Source organism: Lepisosteus oculatus, chromosome 5, assembly GCF_040954835.1.
Source record: "Lepisosteus oculatus isolate fLepOcu1 chromosome 5, fLepOcu1.hap2, whole genome shotgun sequence".
NCBI classification, from domain to species: Eukaryota; Metazoa; Chordata; class Actinopteri; order Semionotiformes; family Lepisosteidae; genus Lepisosteus; species Lepisosteus oculatus.
In genome coordinates this window covers 49,507,050-49,527,953 of record NC_090700.1, presented here as the reverse complement: position 1 = coordinate 49,527,953, position 20,904 = coordinate 49,507,050, and the positions used below count along the sequence as shown (strand labels likewise).

The 20,904-nt window shown below is 43.5% G+C and overlaps 2 protein-coding genes across 5 annotated transcripts in view; both read left to right on the top strand.

Annotated features, from left to right (window-relative positions):
- The window catches only part of iqgap1 (IQ motif containing GTPase activating protein 1), a 45,889-nt gene extending 29,776 nt beyond the window's left edge, over positions 1-16,113 (top strand). The window contains exons 16-38 of the mRNA XM_006628772.3: positions 2,829-2,919; positions 3,333-3,500; positions 3,796-3,938; positions 4,222-4,392; positions 4,938-5,021; positions 5,243-5,314; positions 5,403-5,472; positions 5,824-6,032; positions 6,444-6,599; positions 7,121-7,284; positions 7,915-8,139; positions 8,498-8,638; positions 8,732-8,816; positions 10,335-10,567; positions 10,988-11,120; positions 11,251-11,353; positions 11,455-11,590; positions 11,956-12,043; positions 12,174-12,383; positions 13,003-13,169; positions 13,317-13,439; positions 13,554-13,662; positions 14,170-16,113. Coding sequence (XP_006628835.1) covers positions 2,829-2,919; positions 3,333-3,500; positions 3,796-3,938; positions 4,222-4,392; positions 4,938-5,021; positions 5,243-5,314; positions 5,403-5,472; positions 5,824-6,032; positions 6,444-6,599; positions 7,121-7,284; positions 7,915-8,139; positions 8,498-8,638; positions 8,732-8,816; positions 10,335-10,567; positions 10,988-11,120; positions 11,251-11,353; positions 11,455-11,590; positions 11,956-12,043; positions 12,174-12,383; positions 13,003-13,169; positions 13,317-13,439; positions 13,554-13,662; positions 14,170-14,283 — 3,195 coding nt within the window. The 3' untranslated portion in view covers positions 14,284-16,113. The remainder of the gene's footprint in view (positions 1-2,828; positions 2,920-3,332; positions 3,501-3,795; positions 3,939-4,221; positions 4,393-4,937; positions 5,022-5,242; positions 5,315-5,402; positions 5,473-5,823; positions 6,033-6,443; positions 6,600-7,120; positions 7,285-7,914; positions 8,140-8,497; positions 8,639-8,731; positions 8,817-10,334; positions 10,568-10,987; positions 11,121-11,250; positions 11,354-11,454; positions 11,591-11,955; positions 12,044-12,173; positions 12,384-13,002; positions 13,170-13,316; positions 13,440-13,553; positions 13,663-14,169) is intronic.
- A 2,790-nt stretch (positions 16,114-18,903) lies between these two features.
- The window catches only part of crtc3 (CREB regulated transcription coactivator 3), a 36,437-nt gene continuing 34,436 nt past the window's right edge, over positions 18,904-20,904 (top strand). For all 4 annotated transcript variants that reach the window (XM_015343273.2, XM_015343270.2, XM_015343271.2 and 1 more), the window contains exon 1: positions 18,904-20,347. In XM_015343273.2, the coding sequence (XP_015198759.2) occupies positions 20,216-20,347 (132 nt within the window). In that variant the 5' untranslated portion in view covers positions 18,904-20,215. The remainder of the gene's footprint in view (positions 20,348-20,904) is intronic.

Genomic DNA, 20,904 nt, shown 5'->3' with positions numbered 1-20,904 from the left:
CAGCATCATTCTGTCTTTACTGGAATTTTGGGTTGAAATTAGAAAAGAGAAGACGGCAGGGTGAAATCTGGTGTACCACACCCATATTCTCACTTCCTCAATTCGGCATCGAAGGGGTATTTGTGACAAAATACTTAACTGTAATTAGAGAAATCTTAACCCCATCTCTGGAACTGTATTCCTCTCTAGTAATCACCAGTTAACTCTGGGTCTATATTTAGAATCACATTTTGTTTACTGTAACAACAGTGTGCTAACTAGAAGAAAGCAATCAGTGTGCATTTGTGAACTCTTAGAAATACATAATGTTTCTAGTGCATGTACCATCCACTGTCCCTGATATCTAATCAGCTTTAATCACCAGCTGGAGACTTGAGCCTGTTGTCTGCACCAACAGATTGTCTTTCACTTCTACTAAGTGAGTATGAGTGTGTTGTGTCCACTACAGGCCATATTTTCTCAGAAGAGAGGAGGTTGGAGGGTGGGGGGGTTGCACAAAGAGGGCTCTGTGTTTCATCCAATCAGCAGGCAGTTGTTTTCATTCCGGAAACCAAGCTCAGCAGGCAGCGCTTGACATTTACACACGCTGCAGGCGCCATCTGGTGGCAAATGTTTGTAACTGCGGCTTAGTGATAGTTGAGAGCCAGTTCGACAAGAGTTTCTTAAAATAATTTTTTCATGCTTGTCTTGCTTATTCTTAATCCATCCCAGAGTAGCAGCTGGCCCACATCATCCAACTCTGAAGTGTAGAACCTTTGACCTTGGGCAAGTTACAAAGTAAACATCCTGTAATATTTGTTGGTAGTATTTTATCACCAATAGTATTTTGTGTATTGGTGTCATGAGATACTCAATGAATGGGTAATTAGGAAGATTTAGAGCTTAAGAAGCCACTTGAAGGAGACCGTGATTCAGTCCCTGTGGTCAGCTGGCCAGTGGAAAATTACAGCATCCCTTCCCAGGCTGAAATGACATTTGTGCTCACTGCAGAAGCTCTGTAACCAATAGATCTCTGAACTACTGCTGAACCAGTAAATATTTAAGCTGACCATGGACGCTCAGTTAATGTGATCAACATCCATCTTAACAGCTCTTCTCCCAACTTAAATCTTGACAACTCTTCTGATTCCTCAAGGAACACACACTGGATTTTAATTTCTAAAGTTGTCAGTTTTCCTCGACTAACAGTAACAGCAGATATTTACAATAGAAGGAATTAACTTTAATGGACAGTCTTTTTTTAAGGTGACATCAACACAGTACCTGGAAACATCAAAAAAGGATTTGGCTTCATCTCATACTTACCTAACCTCATGTCTGTGCTAAAGTGGGATTCGGAGTTAATTTGAGGGGGATGCAAATGTTTTGTTATCCTTATTGTACAGGATTTTAAAAAATTCAGCTACTCGTGTAGATTCATTACTAAAACATTCTCATTATACGAAAAATACTTTACTGCATTTAAGAAGAGCAAGTGCCACCTGTTAGCCCTGCTGGGAGAATCCGAGTTATTGATCTCTCGATTCAGATCAGTCGAAACAGAGGTGTAGTTCAAGCCTGGTACAGCTGTCTGGAATACATTGCTCTGGTTTAAACTTGTTGCATCAAGAGAGACGAGAACAAATAGTGAAAGTTGGTAACTGAACATCATGATACTGTTTGCGTGACCTCCCAGTCATAAGCCGTTTTCAGAACTTGGGTCAAAAGGGCAACAACTTGTTAAATACTACTTTTGGTGGACCGCATATGACCACATCTAGTCTGAATTTTCATGTTCAGCACATTCTTGTTTCTACTCTTTTCTGTTTTTTTTTTTAGTAAAATCTAATCCATGTCAGACGATCCTGCATTGGGGGTGGGTTTACTGTAATTCACGCTACGCTAAAAAAAATCCTGGGGGTGTATATTTCTGTATGTAGTAAAGAAGTGCCATTGAAGGTAACACAGAAGTCTCATACTGTTGAGTCTCAACAGTCTCGTAAGGTTGTCGCATCTTTTTACAACCACAGTAACATCGTCTTTTTTGATGCTGACTGATCTCATGCTTGTCATTATCAGCAAACCTGTAGAGTGCCCAGTTCATTTTTACTTGTGTGTTCACTGCTCACTGATGGATGAACGGAGCACTTCTGGTTCGGTATGGATTAGATGGTTGTAAAGCTTCTGTGTCCTTTACTAAAGGGGAACTGCAATTCTGATTTAAAATTTCGGGGTTAGAAGGAATCAGCATTAAAGAATGCATTTCAAACCACAATAAAAGTTAAATGTACACAGTAACTTGTGAAACCTCCAATTTATATCACAAAAAAGCTGAAATTTCCAGGTCTGCGCAGCGCCATATTCTGCTATTCAGAACGAGGAAATAAAACTTCTGGTCAGGTGTTGCAGCCATATGGCACTATAAACAAGCAGGCTTGTAAATACATTTCTTTTAATCTACTCGAAATATTGCTCTTGACTTCAAGACAGTTTTGCTGACAACTGTGTATGTTAACTCTGCCTGCAGATCACGTTGAAACAATGAAATGTTAAATGCCATCTGCATTACTTACTCGCTCGTACATTGCATTACAGTGACTAGTGAGCAAGAAGGGCTGCTCCATATCACGATTCACGCAAACTCTCACTCTTGCCCATGGCGAGACTAGGGGTTTGCGACAACACTGCGACTTACAGTACTTCGACAAAGTTCAACGTTTTGTGCTTAATTCAAAATTTGTATTTTTTTTCTAGAATTTCAATTAATTTATTTTGTTATGGAGATTTTGTAGCCAGGCTGAGAAATTGGGACTGCAGTCCCCCTTGACTGTGTGCATCTCTCTCTGCAGGAGACCCAGGACCCTTCAGCTGTGCTGTGGCTGGATGAGATCCAGGACACTGTGCACACCTCCAATAAAGATACCCAGGATGCCCTGCTGTGTAAGACCATACCCTCCGACTCAGACTGACCGCCTGTCCATTCAACACTGTTATTCTCTCTGGGCCCGCACTGGTAAAGGGAGTGGTTGTTGTCTCTATTACACCCAAGATCTGTTCACATGACAGACTAGAAGGCTTTTTATGTTTTTGAGTGGGATGCAACAGTTCAATATCAATCCTTGTGAAAAAGTTGTGAAATTGCGTGATACATTGTGGTTCTCTATCCAGTCTCACATAGGTCTCTCAGTATACACAGAGAACTGTTAACTAACTTACTCTGATCTGAACCACCCAGTAAAACTGAGGGAGCGGGGCTGTTTCAGAGACGTGTTTCTGGGGGGCCGTGTGTGGATAAGATCTCTGCAGCTCTCTCCTCACCTCCTCTTCTCTCTCTCTTGCTCATGCTCCATTAGTCTCCCAGGCAATCTTGGCCATCAATGAGGCAGTGGAACAAGGAGATGCCCCCCAGACCCTGGCAGCCCTCCGCTGCCCCAGTTCGGGGCTGTATGGCATTACCCCTGAGTGTGCCCAGACCTACCAAAACGACCTCGCCAATGCCAAGCAGGACAAGAAGACAGAAGGTGAGAGTTGTCTGAAGAACGTAGGAAGTGGCAGTTGGTTGTCCAAGTATTTTTACAGAAGTGCTCATTTTGTTTCACCTGAGTCTGGGTTGCATGGTTAAAGTCAATGTCTTTTTGTTAGTCTCTTTATGGTACAAGCTCCTAATGTGGTCATTAAAAATGCCTTTATAGTTGGGTACTTTTGCTTCACAGTTAATGTCAGCTCTTTATTAAACAATGCAGAGTGTTAAGGCTAAATCTGTTTCTAGCCGAGGTTTGGTGAAAAGCCAGTCCTGTCCCATTCCCTTGCCTGTAGGTGACAACGGCAGTGAGTGGATGAAGAACTGGGTGAAGGGGGGACACAATTACTACTTCAACTTGAAAACGAGAGAGGGCAGCTGGGATGAGCCCCCCAACTTCATTCAGAACAACACCCAGCTGAGCAAGGAGGAGATCCAGGTGGGCATCTGGCAAGAAGGAGGGTAGGGGCAGAGTAAGAAGTAAGAAGGTGATAAAGAGTAAAGTGAAGCCGGTATCAGGAGTTTATTTCATTTTTTCTGGTAGTGACGAGGAGAACACTTTGTTTCAAAACAAACATCTGTCTGTATTCTTTTTAGCGTGTCCAGCAGACGCAGCCTTACGTGGGGATCATTATTAAAACCACGTTTGGATCAAATGATACCACTAGTGAGTTGACGTACTGTTACTCTTTCTGTCTCGCTCCCACAATCGCTGCTCTCAGTCGGTGGTGTCTGGAGTGACCAGCGCCTATAATCGGGAGCAGCTGTGGCTGGCCAACGAGAGCCTCATCAGCAAGCTGCAGGCCCGCTGTCGGGGCTTCCTGGTGAGGGACGGCCTGAAGAAACGGCTCAGCTACCTGAAGTCCCAGGACCCGGCCATCACCCGCATCCAGGTACAGCCCTCTAACCTACAGGTCTCTGCTGTAAACACGGTGAGACACACAAGATCAAGTTCATGTTTATTTGTCATTCCAGCCATATACAAGTATACAGTGGAACAGAATATCGTTCCTCCTGGTCCACAGTGCAAATACAGACAGGACACTGACATTGTAGACAGGATACACATAGTGCCAAGTGCAGGTAGTGCAAATTACAAGGCAAATACATAAGACAATATATACAACACACCGGGAGGATATAAACACAGTTTCTGGAATTGGAGTGGGTGCAAGTAGATTCCAGGGTGCTGAGGAGGCGCTGTTTTTTCCAGACAAGAATCAGCCGCTGCATCTGTGCGTGCTACCATCTTAGTATGGCGAGGGGCCACATTGACCTTTCTCAGCTGTTTGTACAGTACAGTACGTGCACAAAGGCTTAGGTCCCTCTGACATAGTGCACAGGAAATTATGCACTAGTCTTTTTATCTGGGTGCAGGTTCATAGCTGCAAAAGAAACCAAATTTAGACAGTACTGATGTGTTGACTCTTTCTAACAGGCCCATTGGAGAGGACACAAGCAGAGGAAGAAGTTCCAGGACAGGAAGCAGTACCTTAAGGACCACAGTGAGGAGGCTGTCAAGGTAGCTCACTCAGTTTTTGTGGCATGTCCTTTTTTTTGTCTGCCTGTTCATGCTTTTGTTGAGTTAAAAGTCAGTATTTTTTGCTTAAACGCCATTTGGGTGGTGCTGCATGGTTTTGTCTCAGTCTCGTGTCCCTGGGTATGTGGGTGTGTTTGTAGGAATGTCTGCAGCCAGATCTGCAGTCGGTCTGTGCCTGTGAGTGATGGTGGTTCTCCCCTCAGATCCAGTCAAAGGTGAGGATGTATCAAGCCCGGAAGAAGTACCAGGACCGCCTCAAATATTTCAGAGACCATGTGAGTATGCCATGATGCCATATCATTATTGTGCCGCACTGGCTCAGTATGAATACTTGCATATATTGACCGTTTATGTTTGTTCCAGATGGCTGAAATTGTGAAGATTCAGGCATTCATCCGAGCCAACAAAGCTAGGGATGACTACAAGACTCTAAGTGAGTATCCATATGGGAAAGGAGCAAGAGCCAGCACTCTGCATCCAACCTCTGTCTGCTCTCGCTACAGTTATTTAGTCTTCATTTGCACTTGTATTTCAATGTATGTATGATTCTGCTAAATACAGATGTAGCAACACGGTGTTTTAGAATTACTGTTTTTATGCATTTTTTTCTGAAGTCATTCCCTCTATTCCTGAAGGTCTATGCTGCTCTCTTCACTGTTGCTGTCTCTCTCACATGCCTGCTTTTCCCTTCTTGGTCTCTTCCCCCCATCTCCTGTTCCGTTTGATAGTATTCCATGTCGTATCCGTCCGTGACCTCCTTCCTCTTCTTCGCCCTCTTGTCCAGTCAGCGCCGAGGACCCCCCGATGGCGGTGGTGCGGAAGTTTGTCCACTTGCTGGACCACAGCGACCAGGATTTCCAGGAGGAGCTGGAGCTGATGAGGCTGCGCGAGGAGGTGGTCACCAACATCCGCTCCAACCAGCAGCTGGAGAACGACCTGAACCTCATGGACATCAAGATCGGCCTGCTGGTGAAAAACAAAATCACCCTGCAGGTACAGATCCATTGCTTAGGCTGCCTGGGCGTAGTGTCTTATCAGTTACTTTGCAGTACTCAGGGCCACTTGACTGCAAACACTTAACAGTTGTTTAATACTTAACATTGGGACTACAAAATTGGCACCAAACCTGGACTGTTTATAATGTGAAAATGCCCAGAAAAACTGTATTTTCAATAAAATAAAACTGCATTGTCTGTAATGTGTTCTTCTTGAAGTTAGTGAGAGGCTAATTTTAATATCGGTCTTCATGCCATAAAGATAGTTTTTATTCCTATAGCTCTTCGTGTGTTTATCCACTGCCACATCTTCAGTACAGTTCCTTACTCACACGGTATTGTAGGTGTCTCCCCCTAGTGGCAAGAGCCAGCAGTGACTCTTGTGTGTTTGTGTTCTGTTCCTGTGCAGGAAGTGGTGTCTCACAGCAAGAAACTGTCAAAGAAGAATAAGGACCAACTGTCTGACATGTTGATGATGAACAAGCAGAAGGGAGGGTTGAAGGCTCTTAGCAAGGAGAAGAGAGTCAAGCTGGAAGCCTACCAGTATCTTTTCTACCTGCTTCAGGTATACATCACTGACTGCAGACATTGACTATAATTTCCTGTTGAGTCCTGTTTATTTACCTATGAAGGTAAAAAAACTATAAAGCTATTATATATCAGACATATCCTTGCGTTTAGCTAATTTTAGACCTTTGCACACACAGGGTACATTTTAAACATTTATTTTGAGTTTTGTGAAATTAAGAATTTATTTTTCCTTTTCTCAAAACCTACACTGTAGAATGTGTAGGGAAGTGCTTTATAACTGTACCCCTGGGCCTCTGGCCTAAGTATTCTGCACACCAAATACCTCTGAAAAACAACTGACGCTTAATCACTTTGTCATATCTGATTGTCCTTAAAAGCTCTGCAGTGTCAAATGAATAGAATTCGGTTAACTTCTGCAACCCTTTTCGGTTTCAATTAGTCACACACTTCTGAAATAAGGGGTACCTAAGAGCACTCTCCTTGTCTGGCATGTTTTAGCGTGTTGTGGTATGACAAAGGAGGTTCATAGTATGCCCCTCTCCATGCTTCCCTTAGACAAACCCCACCTACCTGGCCAAGCTGATCTTCCAGATGCCCCAGAACAAGTCTACCAAGTTCATGGACTCTGTGATTTTCACGCTCTATAATTACGCCTCCAATCAGCGGGAGGAGTACCTGCTTCTCAAGCTCTTCAAGACTGCTCTTCAGGAGGAAATCAAGTAAGAGAGCAAGGGTCTACTGTATGCCTCTTCCTGCATCAGCTCCCATCAAAGAATGGTGCAAGACAGCGCAGCAAGAGATTTCTATGCCAAGCAGCACTGCTGCCTTTGTCCTTGTGATTTATGAATTGCAAAAAATAAATTTGCAAAAGGTTTCCAAAAAATAAATTTTGCTTTTATAGTGGAGATGATTTCTAAACTAGGAGACACACTTCCAACTATTTTCTAGTTCTCCTGTGGAGTACACAGTCTCTTTTAAAACATTGACATTGATGTACATTGCTTTCAACTGATGGGTCTTTTTTTTTAATTCTCAGTTCAGCTGTAGCATTTTAGCTTCATCAACAATATTGTCACTTGAATGTAATCATGGACATATATATATATATTCTGTATAGGTGTCTAGCTGCATCATCATACATAGGCTCCAAGGAAGGCTGTTTTCTTTCTTCTCTTTTCATCATGGAATAAACCTATTACTTGTTCCTATATTACATATAGCTTGTTGCGTATTAAGTTCAACATGTACTACAAGCCACAAAGTTCAATGAGAAATACCTGTATCTGATTTTGTGATGCACGTGTCTGTGTAGAGGTCCAGTAATGAACTTCTTTGGGGTTTGTGTGCAGGTCAAAAGTGGACCAGATCCAGGAGATCGTGACCGGGAACCCCACGGTAATTAAGATGGTGGTGAGCTTCAACCGTGGGGCGCGCGGCCAGAACGCTCTGCGCCAGATCTTGTCCCCTGTGGTTAAGGAGATCATGGACGACAAGACGCTGAACATCAAAACCGACCCTGTGGACATCTATAAGAGCTGGGTTAACCAAATGGAGTCTCAGACTGGCGAGGCCAGGTGAGAGGTGCTCTTTGCTCCAGCTCTTGCATGATCAGCCCTGGTTCTGTCAGAATAGTTCACATTTTGGAATTTTTGGAATCGCATCATGGATTTTTAATCTTCTATTTCATGGAAGTCTTTAATCAGGTCTCAAAAACTGGTCAGTTCCAGGCAAATACTTGGAAAAACAATAAAGGTCTAAGATTAAGTTTAGAATTAAAGTTAGTGCGAAGGGTAGGCCACAGGTTGGAGCTAGGGGTAGAGCTAGATTAATACTAGCGTTAGGGTTAAGACTAGGTCTGGGGTTAAGGATTAACGTTAGACTGGAAGAAGGAGGTTTTACGTGTTGTTCTGACTTGACCTGGCGTGTTGACAGTAAGCTGCCCTACGACGTGACTCCGGAGCAGGCCATGGCTCATGAAGAGGTGCGTACCAGGCTGGACGCGTCAATCAAGAACATGAGGACCGTCACGGACAAGTTCCTGTCTGCAATTATTGTCTCAGTGGACAAAATACCGTACGTATACATCCCCAGGTGGAGTAATGGGGAAGAATCATTGGAAAAAATGTTGTCTATACATGAACCCTGCATATTTCTGCTCTGTTACAGATACGGGATGCGGTTCATTGCCAAGGTGCTGAAGGACACGCTACATGAGAAGTTCCCAGATGCCACCGAAGATGAGCTGCTGAAGGTCTGTTAAACACTGTAGCAAGCCCAGCAGTGAGTGGGCGCAGTTCTCACCAGACCACACAGGACTGAGGAACATAATGCCAGTACTTTCCACAGCTTAGGAAATCAGCTCTGTAGTTAGATTTTCCATTATCTATGCAACTAAAGCAAAAGGTGCCATTCAGCTGTCTGCAAATATGTGTGTAATGAATGTGTTAATTATGCATCTGGATATAAATGTATAGAGACGTGAGAAGTTAAATCAACTTAATTTTAACTATTGTGCTTAATAAAGGTTAAAATAAACTTACTCTGAAGATTCCCTCCAGGTACAAACTTCATTTAGTTCAGGGAGTTTCCCTTCCAAGCAGGGATTAAGAGTTGTCAGTAGTGTAATGTGTAAGGAGGCAAGCTCAGATCATGACCATTTTTTAAAATGTATAAATACGTATATCATGTGTTGCATTTAGTTCTCTTGGCTATAAAAACTACTCACTCCCTCTTAATGTGCAGGCCGATGCTTTTCTTCAAAGAAGTTTCTGTAGTTTATATGCTAGAGGAGAGGGGGGGGCGTTGCTTTGACTGTCTTTTATCATGGGACTCCTGAAACCCACTGTTTGCTGTACAACACGATCTATGTTGCCTGGGCTGTGCCTAAAATGTCAGTGGAGGCAAACCAGAGGTTCTCTCAGGCTTGACTGCACCCTCAACCTTAGTTTCTTGCTTGTCCCTACCTGCACTTTCACCCCAGCATCTGTGGGGAGAAGGCACTGTTCCATCTCCCCCACACTGTGCTTCCCTCACAGTCTACACCTTTCCCTTCTTTTTGTATTGTGAGCTGTTTCTTTTTATCTCCACCTCCCCCTCTCCCCTCTCCCTCTCCCTCCCTCTCTCTCTCTTCTCGGCTCCAGCTGTCCTCTCTGCACTTGCCTGTGCTTGCCTCTGGGGATGTGTTGTACTCCAGTGCCCTGGCACAGGAAAGGTGAGCAGCTGCCCATGTCTCTTGTCCCTTCACCCTTGCTCCTACAAGACCAGTGAGATCTGTCAGTCTCTGCAGCCACACACAGACATCTAGGAAACACATCACAGGCATGGTAAAAGAAAAAAGACTCTACAGACGTGTACTAATAAAAGGCACTTCAGTCAGAACACAGTGCTGCTGTTCACCACTACCTCAGGCAAATATTCTTCTTGGCATTTGTTTCCCACAGTAATTGTTGAGCAAACTGTAATCATTTGTGTGACTGAAGTGAAGTCTGTGACAACCTAAAAGTTGTCCATGTTGCTAATGGTAAGCCTATTTGAAGTGAAGAAATGTCAATATCAGGTGTTAGGTTGTTTATAGATTGTCTTATTTTGAATCACACGTCAGGATATCGGCAAATGGACCTGTATCGCTAACAGGCAATGAGCAATGAGTTAGCCAGAGAATATGATCAGAGATTGGTTGTGTGCATTGCCAGTTAATTGCTTTGGCTGCAATCAGAAGACCTGTGATTGTAAACGTCCAACTTAGTCACTGATTCACTGTGTATTTCAGATCGTGGGGAACCTGCTGTATTACCGCTACATGAACCCTGCTATTGTGGCACCAGATGCTTTTGACATCATTGACCTGTCTGCGGGAGGACAGCTGACCACTGACCAGCGCCGTAACCTGGGCTCCATCGCCAAAATGCTGCAGCACGCGGCATCTAACAAGATGTTTCTAGGAGACAACGCACACCTCAACCCCATCAATGAATACCTCAGCAACTCCTACCAGAAATTTAGGTGTGTCCTCCGTTCCTTCGTGCCCACCTGACAGGCTGCTTGTCTAACACAACCCCCATTCAGTTTCTGCAGTATCTGTACCTGCACACAGCCTAAGTCCACACACTTAATCCTAATAATGTTTATAGATTGAAGGAGACATATTTTTTGGATACTTATGGTAGTTTTTATTTTCCATTAGAGTTTTTTTTTTCCAGCAGGATGGTCTCTGTGTAATCTTCTTTTGCCCAAGCCTTTGTATGAACCTCATTTGCTTGTTAATTTTTATCCTTTAATCTCAACTGCTGTCTTTGCCCTTCTTCTCACTGTTCTCCTTCTCCCATCCTCTGCTTGCTCAGCCCTACCACCTTGATATGGCATCTGTGTTTCTCTTCGTCTTGCCCTCTCTCAGTCCCTTGTCCTTCTTGTCGCCCACTACAGGCGTTTCCTGCTGGCAGCCTGTGACGTCCCTTCGCTGGAAGACAAGTTCAATGTGGATGAGTACTCGGACCTGGTCACGCTGACCAAGCCTGTCATCTACATTTCCATCGGAGAAATCATCAACACACACACGGTCAGTGCCAGCCATGTTCACACGTGCCTCGTGCTCACAGCTATTAGCAGTCAATGGGACTGATTAAGAATTCCTATCTTCGTGTCCATCTCAGTCACATGCAAGCATCTCTTTGTCTCTTTACTTTCAGCTCTTGCTGGATCATCAGGATGCCATCGCCCCCGAACATAACGATCCCATCCATGAGCTGTTGGAGGACCTGGGCGAGGTGCCTACCATAGAGTCACTCATTGGTGAGGACTACAGAGTATCTGCCATTGTCAATAAGATGCAGTCTCTGCTGCACATTAGTGTGAGAAGATGATCTGACCTTGCCCTGTTCTTCATGGCCTAGGTGAAGGTACACTGCCTGCCAGTGACCCCAACAAGGAAATGCTGGGCAAGACGGAGGTGTCCCTCACACTCACCAACAAGTTTGATGTTCCGGACAGTGAGAATGCTGAGATGGATGCCAAGACGCTCTTGCTAAAGTAGGGCACCAGCGCACACCGGGCATTGAAAAGAACTGATTTAGTATAGTGCTTCTCTTCTTTGGTGTGCAAGTGCAGTGATTTGATCATCCATATCTTCATTAGAAGAAGTAAAATCTCTTAAATGTTCTGATTCACCTGCCAAATATTATCAAGTTTAAAATTCTTCCTGTTTTTAGCCTAGAATAACCTTTATCCTCTTCCTTATCTTTCAAAATATAATGATGTGCTGAAGCAGGATGGGCTTAACAGAACTGAGGACAGAGCCTCTTCGAGCATGGCTTCCTTGCCCCAGACTGACCAATGCTTTCTCTGAAGCCATGAAAGTGAGAGACACTTTTCCCTCTCCCTACTTCTCTCCGTAGTACCAAGAGGCTCATAGTGGATGTGATCCGCTTCCAACCTGGAGAGACTCTTACTGAGATCTTGGAGACTCCTGCTGCTGCAGAGCAAGTGAGTGGCCACCCCTGGGGAAAACTTCAGGTCTCATTTACGTGTCTGGACGCCTCATGGAACATGAAACGGGGAGGGGAAATGTCATGTGTCCAGGCCGATCTTGACTGTTGTTTGTTCCGCACCCCAGGAAGCAGAGTACCAGCGTGCCATGCAGCGCCGAGCCATCCGGGATGCCAAGACGCCTGAGAAGATGAAGCAGAAGAAGCCGGTGCAGGATGACACTCTCACCCTGGAGGGCAAGAAGGAGAAGATCCAGGGCAACCTGAAGCGCCTGGGCGAGCTGGGCAAAATCAGCCCCGAGAAGCGCTACCAAGACCTCATCAACGACATCGCCAAGGTACCAGCGCTACCAGCCACTGGGCAGGGCATGACAGGAGGGAGGCAGGAACAGGGAGACGACAGTGGCCAACACTGGTCTTAATGAAATGGCTGAGACTAAAAAAAAAAAGATATTAGGTGTCAACGCTGCTAATGTTTGCCTCAGTTTACAGCATAAAATGGCAGGTTGACAAAAATGAAAGGCCTCGTGCTGTTGGAGTTGTGGAAAATCACTTGATCTGTTCTTTGAGACTGACACAAGAATATCACTGAGGGGCAGTGGGTTTTGATTAAAGCTGTATCATGAAGATTTATTTCTACAATCCAACCTGTTTGGTCCTGTAAGTTGCAGGGTAGGCAGGCAGGTTGAAACAGGCACCCGGTAATTAGCACTCGCTTTTTTATTTAGAAAATTGGGGAGATAAATCCCTTTTTCTTTAAGTGGCTGTTCAAGAACCATTTACTGAAATTCCTGTGGTGTAGTTTTCTTTCTTCTTAGTTCACAAAATTGTTGCCGCTCTGGTTTCTGTTATTGGTAGTTCAAACATGTTCTTTACAGACTGAGCTCGTCTTGCCCTCTTTTTCACTTTCATATTCTTGCTTTTTCTCAATCTGGTCTCCCTGATTTCCTTCCCCAGGACATCAGGAATCAGCGCCGGTACCGTCAGAGGCGAAAGGCGGAGCTGGTGAAACTGCAGCAGACCAATGCAGCCCTCAACTCCAAGACCAGCTTCTTCAACGAGCAGATCGACTACTACAACCAGTATATCAAGACCTGCATGGACAACCTGGCCAGCAAGGGCAAGTGAGTGACCAGCCCGCCTGTGTGATGCCCACAGCTCGGCAACTCTCAGAAATGCCTTTCGCACTTGACAAACATCAGACCTGCAGACGAGAGACCAGGCAGCTATGTAATGTCTCTCTGTTTCTCACTCCCCCATCTTCCCTCCAGGGTGTCGAAGAAACCAGGCGAGGTGAAAGCCAAGAAAAGCAAGCAGGTGTCTCAGAAGTACACAGCTGCCCGACTACATGAGAAAGGGGTGCTGATAGCCATCGAAGAACTGCAGGCTAACCAGTGAGCTTTCTCCTTTCCCTCCTATCCTCTCTGCACCTCTCCCACTTTCTTCTTTACCTGCCTCCCTCTCTCTCTCTCTGGCACTAACGTTTTTGCTTCGTCTGCCTGCCACAGGTTCAAGAATGTCATCTTTGAGATCTCCCCATCCGAGGAAGTTGGAGACTTTGATGTGAAGGCCAAGTTTATGGGCGTTCAAATAGAGACTGTAGTATTACATTACCAGGTAAGGCATCCCAGGACTGTCTGTGCCTCCCTCTGCCAGCTCTTAACAGCGCCACCAGATTGTGAGAACGAGCCAAGGGAAGGTCACTGATTCTCTGATGTTGAGAAGATAACTATCCATCTTCATGCCACCTGTGTAACCAACAGGGCCTCGCAGGGGCCGTGAAGCAGAAAAGGACTGAGGAGACATGACTAGAAAAGGAGGGAAATCTGTAGAGATCTGAAGTTTTATACAGTATGAGAGAATCAAAATGAAATCATATTAAGACCATATAATTCTAGTTCCCCTTCTGAAATCAGGACTACAGTCATTTTTCATGGACTAAATTGAATTTCAACTTCTCTTATTTCATATGACTTTTTCATGACCTAATAGGGACAGTATTTTCCTACTTCAGCTAATTTATCCCTTTCCCACAGATCTTAAGAAATTTTAATGGTTGTAGTTGTTGATAAGGACCATGGAAGACCTACTGAGCTGCTCACTCTGTCCGTCTCCCCTCCGCAGGACCTACTGCAGCTCCAGTACGAGGGGGTGGCCGTGATGAAGCTGTTCGACAAAGCCACCATCAACGTCAACCTGCTCATCTTCCTCCTGAATAAGAAATTCTACGGCAAATAAAAAGAATGTGAACGAGATAGGATGCAGACTCTGTTCGAAGATGCCCCCTGCACAAACACACAAACCTGAATATTCACACGCAGCACTTCACTAGAGGTGTCTCCCCCCAACCCCTCCCCACTCCCAGCCATAGGAATCATCCTCAGAGCCTTGCTGTGGTTCAGACAAGGTGGGAGCACCAGGCCTTGTGGGGGTGGCTGCAGATATGTCCCCCAATAAACACTTAATACTTCTGTACTGCAGCGCAGCAGCCTAGAATCTCCAGACTCTTTTAATTGTGTATAATGGCAACTCACCCTTCACCCGTCAGTGAATCCCTCTCAGATTATCCTCTGGGCCCTGGGAGACACGGATTTTAAGAGGGGAGCAGCTTGTCCAGGTGGAAAAGGGGTGGAGGGGTTATTTCTGCAGGCAGGTTCCTCCCTTTCAGCTATGCATGTTAAGCCATTAACAATCTGTGGCTTGAATCCATATTTTCGGATGCTTTTTAATTTGTGGAAAGTGTTTATTTCCGCTTGAACTCTTTTTATGCACAGGACACCAGTGTACGGTATTTAAAAGTAATAAACTGTAATGTGTTAACATCAGCCTGGCCTGCGTGTCCAGGGAACAGCACTGGCGGATTCTGTTCCCCTCTGTTCGCCTGTCTCATCCTCGTACATCCCCCTCCCTAAATTAAATTTAATTAATTTCCTTCATTAAATGGAAAAAGTTGAATTGTCTGGGGATGAATGTCCATAGGAAAAGGAAACTACTTCTCTCCAAGCATATCTTTGACTCGACACCATTTTCTGTGTTCAGGATTTTTAGAGTGTATACAGACCAGTGCGTGCTTTTCTTAAAAAAAAACACTTATGATGGGCTCTGTGAAGTGTTATATTTATTCCTGAGATTAATGTGGAACAGAACACGTTTAAAACACAGACAATCTCTGCCAATCAGTTAAGCTCTGCTGTACCATGCTATTAGACAATCAGTATAAATCAAGCTTATTCCATACAAACGGATGTGCCATGACTAAAAAGTCCCCCAGACACTCCAGCCAGAATGGCTAGTTTCAGCCACAGGTGCTCCACTTCTGAAGAGTAAAATGGACAGAGCCTGGCCAACACATGTCTTTTCTTCACATTTCTTCATATATAATGTATTGCTAAATGAAAAACAAAATCTATAATTTTGGAAAACATAAGTGCAGATCTTATAATTTATGAAAAGACAGCAGAAAGTAGAGATGGATTTTGCCTCAGTGGAAGCAGACTTCCTTGCTCTAGCCTGTGGGTTGGTGCAGAGTAGGGGAACTGGGATTTTGACTCCACTAAATTGTACAGAATTTCCAATCTTCTGTTGCTAGTACCCTTTTTTATCTATGATGCATTACTGCCTGGATTTAAGCAGATAATTATTGTATCCGTGTCCTGCCAATGTTACATAGTCATTCATGAACTCCTCACCGCTTTCAATAGAAATACAGTATTATTTCAAATGTTGTTTTGCAGTAACAGCTGTAGGCCACCAGATGTCCCCATGTGTGGTGTTAGGGTGGAAAGTATACTGTTTCCAGGTGTTTGCAGATGTGAGTAGCCTGGCCTCCCTGCATGTCCAGGCAGTAATGCTCATTACTGCATAAGCCACTCTTGAGAGAGATTCAGGATGTGTTGAGTTTGTCCAGTGTACCACAGGCTTGCACTCTGCAGGAAAAGGCCCCAGTGGATGTACTTATATTTGTAAGAAATCTTTTGTTCCGTTGCACTGTTTTGATATTACCTGGTGTGCCTTCAAATATAAAAACAAAGCTTTTAACAGTACCTAATAAAGTGCTGTCCTAAAAGAGCTTTTGTGTCTCCTCTTTCATTGTGCATTTCTTTCGACTATGGTCTCCCTTTTTTGTCAGAAGCTAAATGTCTTTTGCGTCTGCTATTTACAATGGGGAGTTAATACAGAAAACAGTGGAGTTAGGTAACTCCTCTAATGACCCACTAGTTAAATGATGGGGACAGGTACCTAGCATTGCCTAAAAGTTACATTGGAGTTTGTTGAAAGGCTCATCAGCTGAAGGTGGTCTGTTTTGCTACCTGTACTCTTTGGAGTTCTCTAGTGCCAACATACTATACAACCAGGAATCCTTTTTGTAGCTGTGTATGTGACTTTCCTTTCCAAGTGCCACTTCAGCCAGTCCTTCAAGCTGAGAGGGAAGTCATTTTCCCACCTCCTCAAACTGCATAGGTTGTGATAATGAAGAGTACTGTTTTTAAAGTCACCATTTGTTTGCAGTCTGCCCCTGATCGGAATTTGAAAGCCTCTGTCAAGCTTAGATATAAACAAAAAAATGCAAAATATGGACGCTCGGCATCATGAGTATTTTTCTAAACACAGGAAGAGTGACTAAAGACATGGCTACAACATGTATTTCAATGGAAACATTTGTTCATCCTTATCAGTACAGTGTGGTTTGTTTCTTCAGTGGGAACAGAGTGAAACCCTGTAACAGAGTGAAAAGCACTATGTTAAGGAACTCCTTCCTAATATTTGCATACATTTGGTAAAATACAGAAATGCAAATGAGACCAGAGCACAACAGTGTAAAAGAAACCAACAGTGCTGAGCCAGACTGAACTGGATTTTTCATCAATCCTAAAAGCAGAGCTTTGGCAAACTTGGCAGTGCAGAAAAACAGGAGTGAGGAATACAGTGCACAGTCAGCTCCAGGTATAATTCACTGGGCACTGTGGAAATAGTGTTACCACCATGTAGCCAGATCTCTTTAGACCTCAGAAGCTAAGCAAGACTGGTTCTGATTCATGCTGCCATAGCAGAGACTACTAAGGAAAAACCAGGTCACGGTTGTAAGGCGTGTTGGTGGGCCAGTAAGTGGCATACCTCCCCCCGGACGAGATTTTACAAAAAAAGTCCTTTGACAGAGTTATTACAACAAGGTCCTCACTATGTGGTCAGTAAATATCTTGGGGAACTTTTTGAAAGAATAGGGATGTTAACCCTAGTGTCCTGGCTACATTCCATTTTGGACCTATACAATCTGGCCTCCCGAACATTTCCCCTTAATTCAATAAAACCTTCTCCTCTACCTGATGTGCCCTGTAGTGGGGTGGGCACTTCAGCAGTGGATAAAATGGATCCTCTCTTAAATACAAGATGCTTTGAAATCCTTAGTTAAGAAAAGTGTCCCAAAAATGCAAGGAATTAAAATAAATTTTCAATAAGGACAATTGTACAATTAGAAAGTCACACCCAAGCCCAAGGGCAGAGAAAATAGCAGAAAAATACAGGTATGTAGCTATAAAGTCAAAGGTCACTGACCTGGACTGATGCTGGTACACATATCTGCCAGGAATGTGTCACTGCCTCTGCACATGAATGGATGTGCACGTGTGTGTGTGATGGACAGAACTGATTGATTTGTTGCTTGTAGTGGGTAAAGCTACTGTAGCTCTGCATGTGGTGTGCTGATGATGTCTGGCGTTTGACCTTTACTCTTGACAGCCCTCCAGGCTGTGACTCCTATGATGATGTCATCGTGAAGTAAGGTGCTGCCAGGACTGTCGGTTTCCATAGAAATGAGTGCAGCATGGGCTTTCAGATAAGACAGGAAAATAGAAGATCTGGGCCAGGTCATTCTTTAGTGCAGGGTCCCAGCTCCATTCAAACAGACAACAGTACTGTCTTGGCCTTTAAATACTGCGCTTACAGTTTTAACACTGCACATTATTACATCATAGCTGAGGGGACATTCAGCTGTCTTCATGCTCAGATTTCAATTAATAGGCTGTGTTAAAGTTACAAGAGAATGTGTCCATATAAAGATATATTGTGTGTACCCACAGATGAATATAAACACATACAAACTGTACAGTATATGTACTGTATATAATACAAGGTGCTTATAAAGTCAGTTGGCCTATTCAAATAACTATTATGAAAACTGCATCCTGGAATGGTTCACAAGACCATGGAGAACAGGTGCCTACACAGCAGGAATGGTCAGTCTCGGCTACTCCATTCCACTAAATTTGCAAGTCTATGCTCCACCTCGTACTTGACTATCAAAAAGATTACCAGCAACTGGGTTAAAAAAGTAATTAAGGAAATGCAACACATAATTTACTGGAGGCTCAACCTGCTTTAACAGAGTGGAACAGCGTATCAACAGAGTCTAGACAAAGGCAGGACACATAGCGCACACAGCATCAACAGAGGTGCTGTCAATTTTATATCACGTGCTATACCTTACAGGCGAAAAGTTTTCCATGTCTGCAATACTTCTTTATGAAAAGTACAGTAAACAAAATAATTTAAACTAATTCCGTCTCTTTCATTTGGTAATAATCCTAAACATTTTTTTCTATATACAGTATATAAAGTGGATTACAGATTAACATAAAAGCGTGTGCAATTCCTGCACGTTACTGTTTTTGCATCATCGTTTGAAACTAATATTTATGAACTGGGTGAAGTCTCACTTTGCTCCCTTCAGAATTCAAGGGGTTAAATATACAGTAATTTTTCATCTTATTGTCTGTGCCGCGGTAACTTCGGGATGAGCGTTAAAGAAAGGGGCTGTTACCTCTTTAAGTGCTCACTGTCTCCCTCTTGCGGACACTAGCGACTGGAAAGTCGCTTCGCAGTTGGAGACCGAGTGGTGTTTTTCATGTTGTTACTCGGGATCCTTTTAGGGGTGAGGGGGGTTTGCAAAACTAAATAGGCGAGCGGAGAGGGGTCAATGCCTGAAATCCGGTATTATTGAAGAACAAGAAGTGATGAAGGCGCCGCAAGAGCTGTTGAAAAGGAGTCTGCATACCCCCTACAGATCTGACAAGACAGCGAATAGCTTGCATTTAATTGTAAAACATTAAAGAAAGACTTTTTTTTCCCTTAATCAAACCAGCGTGGGATTTGTTTGGAGATCATTCGTTGTACACAGGTCTACTCGCCGTTTTTTGTCAACGGAGATAACGACCTTTTTCTTCTTTTTTATCACCGTGCTGTGGTTCTTTTTTTGCTTGTGGAAAATCTTGGGACACTTGTTGAAATTTCAGAGTCTTCGCTCAGTGGCATTGTAAATTCAGGCGTACGTTACAGTATACGGACATACAGTCGCAATATTGTTGGACCAAATATATGAAATTTTACAGCCTTGTTTTTTAAACTAATTGAAGATTATTTTCTGGACATTATATGTACTTTCCAGCATTTGATATTGATTTGTGGCCGCGGGTGCTGTAATATGGAGTCTTTTGTACAGAGGATGGAAAGGATTCTGTAACAGTGGATTCGGTGTTAGGTTATTGTGATTTTGTAACGAGATGCTTACTTTCGCCGTAAGCACTTTTTTAAAGTTCTTATAAATGCCGCTTTAGTGACATTTATGACCGTATAAATGTATATATATATACGCAAAATACAAATTATTTCATAGCGTTTTTAGCGTTACGAGCAATCTAAAATACTTCCTAAATACAATTTAAAAAGTTCATTGCATTTTTTTTACCTTTCCATCGCGTTAACTCCCATTGTTCAAAAGTTTCTGAGATTTTTTTTAAAGAAGAAATTATATTTTCTAAAAAGCTTGGCTAAATAAAAAGTTTAGATGCTTGGCATTTTCAGTTTTAAGACATTTCTGACTTGTCAGCTTTCAAAACAAATTTTGACAGTACATAATGCTGAGAAAATTTAGGACTGGCGCTAAATATTCTCTAAACTGTACAGAATAGCTTCTGAATGCATATCTAGCTACACTTTTGTTTGCAAATTATTATACTGTTGTCATCATTTCGGATACGGAGTTTACGAACAGGGAAGATGGATTGAAATAAGGACTTGTGACACCTGCTGTGCATTTTTTTTTTCTTAAAGTCTATTATCTATTTTTTTTTAAAAAACAACTGAGTTTAACTTGTGGAACTGTGCGGCCCACACCATGTCCGGATCCCCGGGCTCGGGTGGCTCTAACCCGCGGAAATTCAGCGAAAAGATTGCGCTGCACAACCAGAAACAGGCCGAGGAGACTCGGGCCTTCGAACAGCTTATGACAGACCTCACTCTCTCCAGGGTAAGCAGATCCGCATCTGTAATCTTATAATACCGAATTAACGAATGACACTTTATAGTGTGTTTATATATCTGCTCCTCAATGGAGAAAAGAAAGGAAATTGGAACTGTTCTGATAGAGGAAGAGGAGTAAATAGTGTTAACTTTCCTACAGCCCTGCCCACCTGAGACGGAAAGAAACAGGCAGGAAGGGGGGAGAATATGAACCCCATTACTGAGGCGGGGGGCGGTGTGGGAGGGCGAGTACGGCACCTGTCAAATCCACAGGTCTGAGTTCGTGTGAACAGCAGCGCCTGGGGACTTGGGGAGTCGTGAAAGCATGACAAGAACTGTTTGGCTTTGAAACAAGATGATTTTCCCAAGGAAAACCTGACACCTACGTACAATGTTGCGTTGAATGGTATCGATACGTGCTTATGCTTTGAATAGAAGCAAAAATTTAGTCAGTGGATACTAAGGAAATTTTGATTTGAATGGTAGTTCAGGTTTACATGAAGTAGGCTTTAAAATAACATCTGATTTCGGTGCCGAAGATACCTGGCGATGAGTTTGTGCAAG